Raw genomic sequence first — 17,443 nt, 5'->3', positions numbered from 1 at the left:
TAAATTGTTAAGAGCCATAAGAATTTTCCATAAACTGACCCACAATGAACCTATGTAACAGTTCACAACCTGGTGCACATAGCTTAGCAGTACATTCATGCCTGAGGAGCAGTTGGAGAGGCCATGTCTTTACTCAAGCAATTTAAATATCAGTCCTGCCTCTTATTGGTTCTGTGATCTTTGGTAAGTAACTTAATTCTCTCCACCAGTTTCCTCACTTATTGAGAGGGAAAAGTGATCGATCTTACCTCACAGAGTTTATGAAGACTAAAGTTTCTGAGTATAAAGCACTTAAAACACCAGGCACACAGTTAAATGTCAATAAATGTTAGCTCTTAATTATTTGACCAACTTATTCTTGGTCCAAACAGAAGCTAGAATGTATAGTGTTCTTGGCTTATGCTTCTCTGTGTCTCAATTATTTAAAAATCCATACTTCCCTCAATGTTTTGCAATATTCAATCATTAAAGAATTAAATATTTACCTTTTATCAAACAATACACAAATGACAATATTAAATTTAGTGATATATTCAATTTCTTAAATTTAAAATATCCTTAATAAGATAAATTACAGGAGTAAAATCAATATATTTTGGATAAAATGTATAGTATTCAGTGTAATTTTACTAATTTTAACAGATGTTAAGATAGAAACATTTTAAATTCAATTAAGATGGAATCTATTATATTACATAAAATTTAAAAACTAAATAAAACATGTGGATCTGTACTATTAAATAAAATGTAATGTTTCTTTCAGGCTCAATAGCAACATTTTTTCTAAAATGTAGATCTATTTTATGTTACCTGAGAACTGATCATACGCTGAGATGAACGAGCAATGTTAGCAGGCAGACCAAAGAAACTAGGTTTGTCATCCTCTGGAAGTTTTTCAATGACGGCACGATAGTCCTAAGTATAGAGAAGTAAAAAATAGTTTTTCACTAAAAATCAAGTTTGCAACCACTGAAATCAGAAAGAACCAGAATATTGCAAAGTATTAAATTACTAGTTATTCATGTGACACTGTCTAGGTAAACCTCACTTTCAGTGTGTATAGTATTAACTCAGTTATCTAATGGAACGTCTCTTTGTCATGACTTCTTCATACTTAAATTAAGTGCTATTATACTTTCTTATCTGACATTTCTCATAATTGAAGTCACCCTGAATTGATTAAAGCAAACATATATGAGTGGCTATGCCTGTTGTTGTTCAACCGTTGGGTCGTGTACGAATCTTTGTGACCCCATGGACTATGGCACGCCAGGCTTCCCTGTCCTTCACTATCTCTCAGAGTTTGCTTGAGTCAGTGATGTTATCTCACCATCTCTCTGCTGCCCTCTTCTTTTGCCTTCTATCTTTCCCAGCATCAGGGTCTTTCCCAATGAGTCATCTCTTTGCATCAAGTGGTACAAGTATTGGAGCTTCAGCTTCACCATCAGTTCTTTCAATGAATATTCAGGGTTGATTTCCTTTAGGATGACTGGTTGGATCTCCTTGTAGTCTAAGGGACTCAAGAGTTTTCTCTAACTCCCCAGTTCAAAAGCATCAAATCTTTAACACTCAGCCTACTTCATGGTTCAACTCTCACATTCATACCTGACTACTGGAAAAACCATTATTTCAGTTCAGTTCAGTCGCTCAGTCGTGTCCAACTCTTTGCGACCCCATGAATCGCAGCACACCAGGCCTCCCTGTTCATCACCAGCTCCTGGAGTTAACTCAAACGCATGCCTATCGAGTCGGTGATGCCACCCTCTGTCGTCCCCTTCTCCTCCTGCCGCCAATCCCTCCGAGCATCAGGGTCTTTTCCAATGAGTCAACTCTTCGCATGAGATGGCCAAAGTATTGGCGTTTCAGCTTCAACATCAGTCCTTCCAAAGAACACCCAGGACTGATCTCCTTTAGGATGGACTGGTTGGATCTCCTTGCAGTCCAAGGGACTCTCAAGAGTCTTCTCCAACACCACAGTTCAAAAGCATCAATTCTTTGGCGCTCAGTTTTCTTCACAGTCCAACTCTCACATCCACACATGACCACTGGAAAAACCATAGCCTTGACTAAATGGACATTTGTTGCCAAAGTAATGTCTCTGCTTTTTAATATGCTATCTAGGTTGATCGTAACTTTCCTTCCACAAAGTGTCTTTTAATTTCATGTCTGCAATCACCATCTGCAGTGATTTTGGAGCCAAAAACAACAGTCTGCCACTGTTTCCACTGTTTCCCCATCTATTTGCCATAAAGTGATGGGACCAGATGCCATGATCTTAGTTGTTTGAATGTTGAGCTTTAAGCCAACTTTTTTACTCTCCTCTTTCACTTTCATCAAGAGGCTTTTTAGTTTCTCTTCACTTTCTGCCATGAGGGTGGTGTCATCTGCATATCTGAGGTTATTGATATTTCTCCCAGCAATCTTTATTCTAGCTTGTGCTTCCTCCAGCCCAGCATTTCTCATGATGTACTATGCATAGAAGTTAAATAAGCAGGGTGACAATATACGGCCTTGACGTACTCCTTTCCCTATTTGGGACCAGTCTGTTGTTCCATGTCCAGTTCTGACTGTTGCTTCCTGACCTGCATACAGGTTTCTCAAGAGGCAGGTCAGGTGGTCTGGTATGCCCATCTCTTTCAGAATTTTCCACAGTTTATTGTGATCCACACAGTCAAAGGCTTTGGCATTGTCAATAAAGCTGAAATAGATGTTTTGCTGGAACTCTCTTGCTTTTTCGATGATCCAGCGGATGTTGGCAATTTGATCTCTGGTTCCTCTGCCTTTTCTAAAACCAGCTTGACCATCTGGAAGTTCACGGTTCACGTATTGCTGAAGCCTGGCTTGGAGAATTTTGAGCATTACTTTACTAGCCATGTGAGATGAGTGCAATTGTGTGGTAGTTTGAGCATTCTTTGGCATTGCCTTTCTTTGGGATTGGAATGAAAACTGACCTTTTTCAGTCCTGTGGCCACTGCTGAGTTTTCCAAATTTGCTGGCATATTGAGTGTAGCACTTTCACAGCATTATCTTTCAGGATTTGAAATGGCTCAACTGGAATTCCATCACCTCCAGTAGCTTGGTTCGTAGTGATGCTTTCTAAGTCCCACTTGACTTCACATTCCAGGCTCTAGGTGAGTGATCACACTGTTATGATTATCTGGGTTGTGAAGATCTTTTTCATACAGTTCTGTGTATTCTTGCCACCTCTTCTTAATATCTCTGCTTCTATTAGGTCCATACCATTTCTGTCCTTTATCAAACCCATCTTTGCATGAAATGTTCCTTGGTATCTCTAACATTCTTGAAGAGATCTCCAGTCTTTCCCATTCTGTTGTTTTCCTCTATTTCTTTGCACTGATCGCTAAGGGAGGCTTTCTTATCTATCTTGGCTATTCTTTGGAACTCTGCATTCAGATGGGAGTATCTTTCCTTTTCTCCTTTGCTTTTCGCTTCTCTTCTTTTCACAGCTATTTGTAAGGCCTCCTCAGACAGCCATTTTGCTTTTTTGCATTTCTTTTCCATGAGGATGGTCTTGATCCCTGTCTCCTGTATAATATCACAGACCTCTGTCCATAGTTCATCAGGTACTCTGTCTATCAGAGTGCCTGATGCTGATATGCTGTCCAGGTTTGTCATAGATTTTCTCCCAAGAAGCAAGTGTCTTTTAATTTCATGGCTGCAGTCACCATTCAAGGTGATTTTGGAGCCCAAGAATAGAAAATCTGTCACTACTTCCACTTTTTCCCCTTCTATTTGCCAGGAAGTGATGAGACTGGATGTCATGATCTTCATTTTTTTGAATGCTGAAGAGTTTGAAGACAGGTTTTTCAATCTCCTCTTTCACCCTTACCAACAGGCTCTTTAAACTGGAAAGGCAGTCACTGCCTTACCCATCACAAACGGCATATAGGGAACCTAGTGCTAAAGTATTCATAGATGACCTGTTTTTAGGTCAGGGTTTCACAGGTAGCATGGTAGCTCCCTCTCTGCAATCTATTGAAAGTCAGCCCTTGACTCAAGGGTTTATAGAAGAAAAAAGTTTATTCTTTACAAATGAAAAAAAAATTTAAAAACAGCAAAATAAAATTTAAAAAAGAGGTTCTTTAATTCCTCTTCACTTTCTGCCATGATATCTGAGTTGTGGATATTCTTTGGCAATCTTGATTCCAGCTTGTGAGTCATCCAGCCTGGCATTTAACATAATGTACTCTGCATGCAAGTTAAATAAGCAGGGTGACAATATACAGCCTTATTGTACTCCTTTCCCAATTTTGAACCAGTCTGTTGTTCTATGTAAGGTTCTAACTGTTTCTTGACCCGCATACAGGTTTCTCAGGAGATAGGTAAGGTGGTCTGATATTCCCATCTCTTTAAGGAATTTCCACAGTTTGTTGTGATCCCATATAGTCAAAGGCTTTTGCATAGTCAGTGAGCAGAAGTGGATGTTTCTTTTCAAAGTCCCTTGCTTTCTCTATGATCCAATGAATGCAATTTGATCTCTGGTTCCTCTGTGTTCAGTTGCTTCAGTCATGTCTGACTGTTTGCGACCCTATGGACTGTGATCCACCAGGTTTCTCTGTCCATGAAATTTCTCAGGCAAGAATACTGGAGTGGGCTGCCATTTTCTTCTCCAGGGAATCTTCCTGACCCAGGAATTGAACTCTCATTTCCTGTGTCTCCTGCACTGGCAGATTCTTTACCACTGTGTGGTACCTCTGCCTTTTCTAAATCCAGCTTGTACATCTGGAAGTTCTTGGTTCATGTACTGCTGAAGCCTAGCTTGAAGAACTTTGAACATAACCTTTTTAGCATGCAAAATGAATGCAACTGTATGATAGTTTGAGCATTCTTTGGCACTGCCCTTCTTTGGGACTGGAATGAAAATTGACCTGTTCCAGTCCTGTGGCCACTGCTCAGTTTTCCAAATTTGCTGACATATTGAATGCAGCACTTTAACAGCATCATCCTTTTAAGATTTTAAATAGCTTAGCTGGAATCCTGTTACCTACCAAAGACTAATCAGCAGAGTGTAGCTCTGCTTATAATAAAATAAGTACTGTAACAATCTTTTTTTCTTTTTAACTTCTAGAACCCTCAGAAACATATACACACACAATCTGATGTACAAGAACTGCTCTGTAAATTGCTTTACTCTAAAGCAATTCCAGTTAGTCTTCACTGGTGAGGTGAGATGAAATGCATCAATAATCCTATCCTTTCATCCCAAGACTTACTGTTAGCACTACAAAGGCTTGATTTGTCAGGCATTCACCCGAACAGTTTCCACTTGAGATGCAAGATAGGAAACTTAGACCAAGATGATTTATTCAGTTTGGTCCAAAGATGGGAATTGTTTTGTTTGTTTTCATGGACAGACAAGTTTATTTTAAGGCAGGTATTCTATATGCATCTAAACTACTCTTGCTGAAGTGGGATAAACTGTTCAATGCAGCAGCCTCATCTTCCACCCCCACCCCCTTCATCCTTTCTCATCCTTCGCAGCTGCCTCTCAAGAATTTCCAAGACACAGGTGCTGGAGTTAAACTCCAAGAAGTACGTCAAAGTTTGAAAAGAAATGCTGTTCTCTGAAATTTTTTCTCTCCTATAGTGCAGTAAACTTCCTTAAGGTGTTCAGTCACATCATATTAATAAACATGCATAAATATCTATGTATTATATGTGAGAGTATACTTGTGTATATGCATGCATTTGTGCGTGTGTGTGTGTGTGTCTAAGTGTTCTCCTCTCCTGGAAAACTTTGGCTTTCTCCTTCTATGTAACTCAATTAAATAGAAAGCTAAACATTGACTCTAGTAAATCATCATTAATTTTTAAAATTAAAAAAAATTTTTCTTGTTTTCTCTTTTTCCTTTTTATTATCTTTTTTGGCTGTGCCTTGCAGTATGTGAGATCTTAGTTCCCTGACCAGGGATTGAACCCATGTCTGCTGCCTGTGGAAGCATGGAGTCCTAACCACTGGACCACCACGGAATTCACATAACCATTTTATAATTTTAAAACTATTATTTTCTTTGTATTTATACACTTGGTTCATTTTTAAATATCTGTAAAACTTTCTCATTGAGACTGGGGAATCTTCTCTACTTTGGACATGTTTCCTAAATAACAGACCTCTACACATCCAAACTGATTTATTCTCACTTGGACACAAAAGAATGTATACCAAATGATACTCTTTACATGAAGTAGAGACAGGCAAAACTGAACACAGGTTGTTGGAAATCAGGCTAATGTATCCTGTGCAGGGGAGACAGTAACTAAAAGGGGAAGGACTTCTGGGGAGCTGATAATGTGGTTTCTTGATTCAAGAGCTGCTTATACCCATGTGTTCAACGTATAAGTATGCACTGAATTGTGCACTTATGACGTCTACTTTTCTATAAATTTTATTTTTCAATTTAAACTTCAAACAGTAGAGACAAAAGACTTGTCAGGGTATGCTAACAAGTGTATTATATATTTATCAGAAATAAATATGTAATAATAAATATCTGTGATATTTCTGTTTGCACAATGACTCCAAGTTTCTTCTACTAAAAAGTAAACTCTACCAATGCATCAAGAGATCCATAAAGTCTTGAACAGGGTTATTATTGAGCAAATGTTCAGTGAGTATTGTTGAATGATTAAGTGAATGGCAGACACTGAAAAATAAAATAGGTGGAATACTCAAAAAACCAGATAAGATATTCAATAAGAGTAACATACTTAATATTGGTAGTTAAGATTTTATTTTTTGATTTATGTTACTAAAACAAAGGCATTTTCTTGAAAAATATTTGAATGAGAGAAAAGGCACAATACTGAAAGAAGTATATAATTAAACATATGTATATTTTGTAATTCATGAAGAAACATGTAATTTAAATACTCTAGGCAATAAAAACATTTTTTAGGGGCATTTACACAAATACAAATTGGTAGCAAAATAACTGAAATCTTTGGGCTACATTTTGTACTATTTTCTGGAAAAGATGACTGCATTCTAGGAAACTTCTATAAGATGACTCAAAGCAAAAAGCTATAGTCAAATAAAATAAATTCATATAAATGAAAATGTTGCTATGAAATCTTTTTAGGTTAATATCTCTTGTAGCTTTAAAACTACTTTAAATTTATAAACCAGAGTATGAAATAGACATTTGTTGAATAATATTTGCTCTTTTCAAATTTACTGATTCAGAGCACTTTCATAATTACAAACAAGTACCATATCCTCCCATTCAAGATCTTCACAGCAGCCCTACAATTTAACAATTTTCCTAGGCCACAACTTTCAAAATTTATCTATCTGTCAATACTATTATCATCGATCAAAGCTCAGTAAGTATCCAAAAGCAATAGGACACCTAACTAGAGTTTAGAGAATCGGGCTACATGTTGGCATAATAAATAATAACACATTTGTGAGTGATGACTGCTTGTACTTGTGAAAGGAAGCAACATATTTATAACAATGTAAGAAATTATGCAAGTTTCAATCTGATAATAAATTGAAAATAATTAATTTTACCTACCAAAATGCTGCAGGATTTTGGCAGAGATATGGAGTACGGAAAAATGCTTTTCTTGTTCCTTTGGTTTAATATGTCAATTATTGAAGAATTAAAAAATTGCTTTAGGTATGACTGAAGAACTCTAAGGTCAAAGTAGTTATCTATGCGTCCTCCATAAATAGCATTTTCAAGCAAACCATGTACAAAGTCCCACTGTACATCTTTGGAACCTATAATTTTAAAAAAAAATTTTGTTTCATTTCTAAGATGCATGAGATAAGATATTAGAAATTTTCTAAAAATATTCTAAAATATTAAACAAACTTCAGGCTCCAGCTATATTTATAGACTATAATAATACATATTTAAAGCATTTAAATTATTCCTTAAGGCTTGATATTAACATTAATTCTCATCAATATTAGGGCTTCCCTGGTAGCTCAACTGGTAAAGAATCTGCCTGCAATGAGGGAGGCCTGGGTTCAATTCCTGGGTTGGGAAGATATCCTGGAGAAGGGACAGGCTACCCACTCCAGCATTCTTGGGCTTCCCCTGTGGCTCAGCTGGTAAAGAATCCACCTGCAATATGGGAGACCTGGGTTCGATCCCTGGGTGTGGAAGATCCCCTGGAGAAGGGAACATCAGCTGGAGAGGGAAACGGCTACCCACTCCAATACTCTGGTCTGGAGAATTCCATGGACTGTATAGTCCATGGGGTCACAAAGAGTCAGACATGAATGAGCAACTTTCACTTTCCAGCCTTGATATTAACATTAATGCTCATTAGTATTATTAATATGATCATACAGGACCAGTTCCAGGAAGGGAGTTATCATCATAGATATAAGTACAGTAGATATGGTGGTCAGGAAGGAACCTGGAAGTCTTTTAAAATTCCTCTCTGTTTCCCACTGTCTCTGCGTAGCCCAGCAATTTCCTTCCAAACATCTGCTTTTTTGCATCTCCACATAAAGTGCCTTCCTCCCTTTACAAGGCTAAAACCACTACCCCCACTTCACTACTTTTTTGCTGTTAGTTGAAGATGGTATCTAGGTTGAGAGCTTCAGCCATTTTAGCAGGTTGCTTATTTTCCTTGGGTCTTTCACATATACACATATTATTAATTTTTTGTTCGTTTATTTGTTGTGCTGTGCTTACTCACTCAGTCGTGTCTGACTCTCTGCAACCCCATGGACTGTAGCCCACCAGGCTCCTCTGTCCATGGGATTCTCCAGGCAAGAATACTAGAGTGGTCTGCCATGCCCTTCTCCAGGGGATCTTCCCAACCCAGGGATCAAACCCAGGTCTCCTGCATTGCAGGCAGATTCTTTACCACCTGAGCCACCATCTTCCCTTATTAATTTATTTCATGTCCATTTAATTCTTTGATCAGCCAGAAGAACCTAGAAGGGTAGAGGAAAATTTCTTCCTCCACAGCAGTAAATGCAGAAATACTATTTTAATCTAACTACTTAAGATCACTGATAGCATTACTAGCTTAGTTCTATTTCATTATTATAAAATTCAATGAACTTGTCCCCATTTTTACATTTAATTCTCCAGATGTGGAAGTCCCTTAATATCAGAAAATTTTATAATCATAAGATTATATAGCTAAGACTTTTATCATGAGATTCAAGATAACTTTAAAGCATCTTACTTTTAGAATAATTTCAGTGGTATTATATATATATATAAATCATATGTGTTATTAATTAATTCCATCATAAGTTGGAAACATAATGATAAACAAATCATTCACTTTCTCTGTGCTTTGGTTTCCTCATCTTAAAAGGGCACTAATAATATATGCCTCATAGTGATATAATAAAAATCAATAAATGTTCAAAAGCCTTTTGGAAAATTACCAAGTTTCTAAGCAAGATAAAATACTAGTAAATATCCTCAAAAATATGTTTTAAAATAAACATTTCAAACAAGTCATGTAAATCATAAAATTAATTGCCCCTTAGCACAAAATGCGGAAATGCCACATCATGTGTAGAAAGGAATGGAGGAGATGCTTCCAGAATGCTGGTAACATTCTATTTACTGATTTTAGACCAGTTACAAAGTTCACTTTTTCAAAATCTATTGAAATGTACATTTATGTGTACTTTTCTGATGTATAATTCAAAGAAATTTAAATAAGTAAGAAAATCACCTGGAATACTATTTGGCATTAACTAACAATGGGAAACAAATAAATTAATATCCTATCTACTGCTAATACATACCTGACAGACATATATTATAACTGACAGAAGACATACAATCTCAGAATGACATACTATATAGCACTGAGAATAAATGGATTACAATTGATATGTAACCATATGGATGAATCTCTCAAATACAACATTAGCTGAAAGAATCTAAATATTAAAGAGTACATGATGTATGATTTCGATTTTATAAAAACAGGCAAACCCAGTCTATATAGGCAGGTGCCTGGTTTTACCACAGGAATAAGGGTGAGGGAACCTGGAGAATGGTAGTGACTGGAAGGCAGCATCAGAGTATAATCTGAAGTATTAGTAATGTTCTGTTTCTTGATTAGACACTCTCACCTCTTTTATTCAAAACAGCTTAGAAATTCCTAGCCACAGAAAAGAGAGAAGAAAAAGAAATAACAGGAATTCAAATCAGGAAAGGATGAAGTAAAACTGTTACTGCTTCCATATTGCATTCTATACACATAAAATCCTAAAGGTGCCACCAGACAACTACCAGAGCTCATCAGTAAGTTTAGTAAAGTTGCAGAATACAAAATTAATATATAGAAATCTGTTGCACTCCTATAAAATAACAAAATATCAGAAAGAGAAATCAAGGAAATAACCCCATGTACTATCACATTAAAAAGTATATAATACTTAGGAACAGACCTACCAAAGGAGGTGAAAGACCCATACTCTGAAGATACAAATGAAAAAAACTTAAGACAACACAAACAGAAGGAAAGATATCCTGTGTCCTTACATTGTAAGAATCACTATTGCTAAAATGACCATACTACCCAAGGCAATCTATGGACTCAATGCAATCCCTATCAAATTACCATTGGCATTTTTCACAGAACTGGAACAAAAACAAAATGTTTAATTCTATGGAAACACAAAAGATCCTCAATAGACAGAACAACCTTGAGAAAGAAGAATGGAGCTGCAGGAATCAAACTCCCCGACTTCAGACTATACTACAAAGATACAGTAGTCAAAACCATGTGGTACTGGCCCCAAAACAGACACCTAGATCAGCAGACCAGAATAAAAAGCCAAAAGCAAATCCACACACTAAGGGCCAATTAATCTACAACAAAAGAAGCAAGAATATATAATGGAGAAAAGACAGTCTTCAATAAGTGGTTCTGGGAAAACTGGACAGCTATATGTAAAAGAATGAAATTGGAACACACTCTAACTTGAAATACAAAAATAAGCTAAATATGGCTTAAAGACTTAGATGTGAGACTGGATATTATAAAACTCCTAGAGGAAAACATAGGCAGGATACTCTTTGACATAAATCATAGCAATATTGCTTTGGACCTGTTTCCTAAAGAAAAATGAGTAAAAATGAAAAATGAGATTTAATTAAACTTAAAAGGTTTTTTACAACAGAAAAAACTATCAACAAAAACAAAAAAAATAATGTATGGAATGGTAAAAAATATTGGCAAACAATGAAACCAACAGGGGATTAACTTCCAAAATAAACAAATAGCATTTTGTATACAAAATATACAAATATAATTCAATATCAAAAAAACAAAACCCAACCAAAAAAACAGAGAGAAGACTTAAGTAGACATTTCTCAAAGGAGACATGCAGATGGCCAACAGGCACATGAAAAGATGCTCAATATTGCTAATTATTAGGAAAATGCAAATGAAAACTACAATCAGGTCATAATGGCCATCATTAAAAAGTATACAAACAATAAATTCTAGACTGTGTGGAGACAAGGGAAGCCTCTAGCACTGTTGGTGGGAATGTAAATTGATACAACCACTATGGAGAACAGTAAGGAAGTTCCCTAAAAAAACTAAAAATAGCAATACCATATGATCCTGCAATCCCACTCCTGGGCATATATCCAGGGAAGATGAAAACTTTAATTAAAAAAGAAACTTGTACTCAACGTTCATACAGCACTATTTACAACAGCCAAGACATGGAAACAACCTAAGTCCCCATCAGAAGATGAATGGATAAGGAGGAAATGGTATATGTGTGTGTGTGTGTGTGTGTGTGTGTGTGTATGTGTGTGTGTATACACACACATATATATTTATACACGTGTGTACACACACATATAGTAGAATATTACTCAGCCATAAAAAAAGGATAAAATAAAACCATTTGCAGCATATAGATGGACCTAGAAATTATACTAAGTCAGACAGGAAAAAAAAAATATCGTAAGACATCATTTCTATCACTTTGCTGACAAAGGTCTGTCTAGTCAAAGCTATGGTTTTCCCAGTAGTCATGTATGGATGTGACAGCTGGACCATAAAGAAAGCTGAGCACCAAAGAATTGATGCTCTTGAACTGTGGAAAAGACTCTTGAGAGCTCCTTGGACTGAAAGGAGATCTAATCAGTCCATCCTAAAGGAAATCAGACCTGAATATTCACTGGAAGGACTGATGCTGACGCTGAAGCTCCAAACTTTGGCCACCTGATGCAAAGAATTGACTCATTGGAAAAGATCCTGATGCTGGGAAAGATTGAAGGCGGGAGGAGAAGGGATGACAAAGGATGAGATGGTTGGATGGCATCACCGACTCGATGGACATGAGTTTGAGCAAACTCTGGGAGTTGGTGATGGACAGGGAAGCCTGGCGTGCTGCAATCCATGGGGTCGAAAAGAGTCGGACATGACTGAGTGACTGAACTGAACTAACTGATCACTTATATGTGGAATCTAAAAAAAATGATGAACTTATTTATAAAACAGAAATAAACTCACAGACACAAAAAACAAACTGATGGTTACCAAAGAGGAAATGGAGGGTGGGATTCATTTGGAATTAACAGATACACACTACTACATATAAAATATGTAGTAGAACTGGGAACTATAGTCAGTGTCATGCCATAATCTATATAGAAAACAATCTGAAAAAGAACACACACACACACATATATATGTACAACAGAATCGCTTCTCTGTACACATGAAACACTGTAAGCCAACTATACTTCAATAAAATTAAAACAAAAAGAAGAAAACTTCAAAAAAATGGGACTTGGCCACATGCTAGACGTCTATCCTTATTCTTTTGTGGAAAACAAGTTACATAATAAATTCTGATGCCATTAATTTAACAAACAGTAACAGTGCCTATTACCATGGGATATGCCCTGCTGCAGATGTTAAAGAGAATAAAGAGAAAAAAACATAGCCAGAGACCTTGCTTAATATAGATTAAACTCTAGTTGAAAGAGATGAACAAAATTTTAAAAATAAATGAATAAATAAGAAAGTACCTCTAATGTATTAAAACAATAAAGCAGAACAAAGGAATAGAGAACAACTAGAAGATTACTTTAGATTTGGCGGTAATAAAAAGCTTTTCTGAAGAGGACACCTCTAAGCCAAGATGTGAATGAAAAAAGGGGAAAACCACATAAAGGTCTGGGAGAAGAGCATTTCAGACAGAGAGAAGGATACCTATCAGAACCTTCAGAGAGGAACAAGCCTGGCTGTTCAAGGAACAGGGAGGATAAGCATGGCCATGGGCTTTACAAGGAGGTTGTCTGCTTTACTTTACTTTTGGCCTCCCTCATGACCCAGCTGGTGAAGAACCAACCTGCAACGCGGGAGACCCGGTTCAATCCCTGGGCTCGGGAGATCCCCTGGAGAAGGGAACAGCTACCCACTCCAGCATTCTGGCCTGGAGAATACTATGGACTATATAGTCCATGGGGTCACAAAGAGTCGGACACGACTGAGCCACTTCCACGTCCACTTTACTTTTCTAAAAAATAAACTTGGTGACTCTGTGGAGAATTTCTGAAAGACGCTATTGCTTGGACCACCAAGGCACTGATGAAACTGCAAACACTGGACAGAATCGTGATGCGCTTTGGACATGAAGGAGACAGAAGCTGCCAAAGCACCGGAGGTCTGGGGATTAGAGAGAGAGGAGTCAGACTGACTGATGGGCTTTGAAGCTGAATAATGGCATGGATGGTGGTACCACCTACTGGATGAGGCAGACTCCGCGAAGAGTCGCCTGGCAAGGAGCAGGGTGGGAGGGGGAGACAAGAATCTAGAGTTCTGTTTGGGATGGTTTTAAGCTACATACTCTTCCCTAGTACATAACTCTTGTATACTCTGGTGTCCCCTTGAGGTGGCACTGGACAGTGACACTCAGGGATTGGACCAGTCCTGTCTTCAGGAGGCAGCAAGCTAGGTGGTCTCAAGGGATCTTATTAAATGGTTTTGTTTGCTGCCCTATTTTAGTCTATTATTTGTACCTTTATTCCTGATTTTACTTAATTGCACAATTATTATTCTACAGATTCCTAGTCTACCATATTCCTGAATTTTAATAGCTCCTTTGAAAATTATTAATAATTCAGTTATGAATAATTTGGTAGAAGCCTGAAACTGCTGAAGGCCACAAAGTAAAGACAAGGTCCTTCTAGCTTTCTGCTTCCTGGGAGCTACAGATCAACCAGAAATTTAACGGATTATATCAAAGCCAATGACCACAATTGATAATATAAAAACTTTCACAAACATAGAATTCAGAACATAAAATACAAAATAAAAAGCAAGTTTTATAATAGGAAGTCAAGTCACTCTTGAAAAAAACAGTTTTAATAAGACCTCAAAAGTTTTTTCATTGACACTAGAGATCAAAGTTTTCATCATGAAAACTTACCATCAAAGAGTCTGTCAATAATGTTGTACCCAGCTCGAAGATCTGATAAAGAAAACTCATAAAACTTGGTCCAACCCTATCAAAACAAATTTAAAAATGTTAAAGAACTATAAGCAGTATTCAAAGATATATATGCATGTATAACTGTCCTTACAAGCCTAAAAAGAATGTTCAATATAGGCTAAAAGAAAAATACAGCTCCTGAGAATTAATAAAAATAATAAGATAATACAGCTAAACTTTATTAAATATTACATAAAATATGTAAATTTATATAGCATTTTTGAAGGACATCCAAGAAATGGTGAAGAGTTGGTGTCTTGGGAATATAAACTGAGTAGCAGGGGATAAGGAAGAAGACTACATTTTAATTTGGAAGCATTTTCATAGCTTTTAAATTTATACTATGTATCACAATAAAAAAATGAAATCTAGCTTCGTTTTTAAAATGTAAGTTTTGCTTTCTCAATAAAAGTGCATCACTATTTTTCATGTTTCCATCAGGATAACTGGTACATTAAGCTAAGGATGAATATCACTGAAATTAGGGAAAAAATCTTTAGAGGAAGGTAAGCCTGGCCACTTCCAAACTCTACAGCTTTTTAGGTATGATTCCTTCAGCAAGTTAATTATCACTGAAATTCACTGTCCCACCTTTGTAAAATGAAAAAATAAGCATACCCTTTGATAAGTATAATACATAACTATCAAACAACACACTGCTATTATTATTTATGTTTCCATTGGTTTGACAAGTATTTATTGACAGGCTGTGTGCTAGGCACTGAGTTAAGCACTTCTAAACACCCATTTATTTCATTTAATCCTTACAACGAAGGACTGATCATTCTACAGTCAAGGGAACTGTTGCTTATCAGAAGTTAAAGGAATTTACCGAAGCAAGGAAATTTTAGAGTCAGGACTCAAACTGCAGAACCTTTGCTCTTATTTTGACATGTAACTGAAATACAGAGAAAGGCAGAGAAATACAGAGAAAGGTGGGCAGGCAAGGAGGGCAGTCTGAGGAAAGAGTATCCCAACAGAAATAGATAAAGTTTAACAAAGAAGATGGGAAAAATTTAAAGATGGAAGAGCAACAAAATTTGGGGCTAAGATAGACATTTGGTGAGAAAGTGAGAGCACGGTACCAGGCAGGACTGCCATAGGAATGAACGAACGCAGTCTGTTGGTGGTTTAACATAAAAGCCAGAGGCTCTAGTGAGAACACTCGATGGATTCAAAGACCATAAAGAAGCTTCGTGTGACTCGTGTAGAGTACAATGGGAAGTGTAGGGAGGCTACGGATGAAATACCGTGTCAAGAATAACTCCCGTGCTCCTAACTTAAGTAAACAGATATTAATGCCTATTATTGAGCAGGCTATACTGAAGGAAAAACAGGTATGAGAATTCAGTTTTTGAACACTGAGATGACTGTGAGAATTTAACCATAAAAATAATACCTTAACAATGATGGCTTATGATGGTTCACACATCGTTCTCAACACTTTAATTCAAAACGATGTGAACTAGACAGTTATATACAGTCCAGAAGATTAACAGAAAAGATGGAATTGGAGATACACCTTTATAAATCATGGGGCCTCTCTGGTGGCTCAGAAGGTAAAGAATCTGCCTGCAGTCCCGAGTTGATTTCCTGGGTCAGGAAGATCCCCTGGAGAACAGAATGGCTACCCACTCCAGCATTGCTGCCTGGAGAATTCCACGGACAGGGGAGCCTGGCAGGTTGCAGTACATGTGGTCACAAACAGTCAGACACGACTAAGTGATTAACACTTCACAAGTCATGAATCAAATTAAGACATAATAGTTAGCTACTTATACTAAATTGTAAAAATATTCTAATAAAAAATGTTCACCTTAGAATATATCCAAGACATGTTCTTACTTACCTGTGGAATGTAATTTCTTCTTTCTTGGCATGCAGCATGAAACCATGCAAAACTGAAGAGAGCATGAGCTCGATGTATGTTATCTTTTTTGCTAATTTGCTCAGGAGTCCAAGATTCATAAGTACGCATTAAATTCTTCTTTAAACCTGGAGGTGACTAGAGAAAAAAATAATGAATTTGCTGTTCAAAACCTTACAAATAAGTATTTCACATATTTGAAAACATATTTTAATGAAGAAATTTTTCATTACCATGATTAATAAACTATTTTAATGCTAACTTCAAAATGTATAAATTTAAAATAAGTTTTAAAATCCTTATACCTAACAGCCCATCTCAAAATTTCAAAATAATTTTTTAATTAGAAAAACCTACCTAACAAAATTGGTTCCAAATTGGGAAAGGAATACATCAAGGCTGTATATTGTCACTCTGCTTATTTAATTTATATGCAGAGTACATCACGCAAAATGCCGGGCTGGATGAAGCACAAGATGGAATCAAGATTGCCAGGAGAAACATCACTAACCTCAGATACACAGGTGACACCACCCTTATGGCAGAAAGCAAAGAGGAACTAAAGAGCCTCTTGATGGAAGTGAAAGAGGAGAGTGAAAAAGTTGGCTTAAAACTCAACATTCAAAAAACTAAGATCATGGCATCAGGTCCCATAACTTCATGGCAAATAGATGGGGAAACAATGGAAACCATGACAGACTTTATTTTCTTGGGCTCCAAAATCACTACAGATGGTGACTGCAGCCTTGAAATTAAAAGATGTTTGCTCCTTGGAAGAAAAGCTATGACCAACCTAGACAGCATATTAAAAAGCAGAGACATTACTTTGCCAACAAAGGTCTGTCTAGTCAAGCTATCGTTTTTCCAGTAGTCATGTATGGATGTGAAAGTTGGGCCATAAAAGAAAACTGAGCGCCAAAGAATTGATGCTTTTGAACTGTGCTATTGAAGAAGACTCTTGAGAGTCCGTTAGACTGCAAGAAGATCTAACCAGTCCATCCTAAAGGAAATCAGTTCTGACTATTCATTGGAAAGATTGATGCTGAAGCTGAAACTCCAATACTTTGGCCACCTGATCCAAAGTGCTAACTCACTG

At 36.8% G+C, this 17,443-nt stretch overlaps 1 protein-coding gene across 3 annotated transcripts in view; it reads right to left on the bottom strand.

Annotated features, from left to right (window-relative positions):
• DYNC2H1 (dynein cytoplasmic 2 heavy chain 1) overlaps positions 1-17,443 on the bottom strand; it is a 385,810-nt gene that overhangs the window by 122,125 nt on the left and 246,242 nt on the right. For all 3 annotated transcript variants that reach the window (XM_070473685.1, XM_070473686.1, XM_020900373.2), the window contains 4 exons: positions 16,330-16,485; positions 14,418-14,493; positions 7,539-7,747; positions 811-915 (listed from right to left, as the gene is read on the bottom strand). In XM_070473685.1, the coding sequence (XP_070329786.1) occupies positions 811-915; positions 7,539-7,747; positions 14,418-14,493; positions 16,330-16,485 (546 nt within the window). The remainder of the gene's footprint in view (positions 1-810; positions 916-7,538; positions 7,748-14,417; positions 14,494-16,329; positions 16,486-17,443) is intronic.

The sequence above is a fragment of the Odocoileus virginianus genome, chromosome 10 (assembly GCF_023699985.2).
Source record: "Odocoileus virginianus isolate 20LAN1187 ecotype Illinois chromosome 10, Ovbor_1.2, whole genome shotgun sequence".
NCBI classification, from domain to species: domain Eukaryota; kingdom Metazoa; phylum Chordata; class Mammalia; order Artiodactyla; family Cervidae; genus Odocoileus; species Odocoileus virginianus.
The sequence above is the reverse complement of the archived record's forward strand: the minus strand, read 5'-3'. Positions and strand labels throughout refer to the sequence as shown.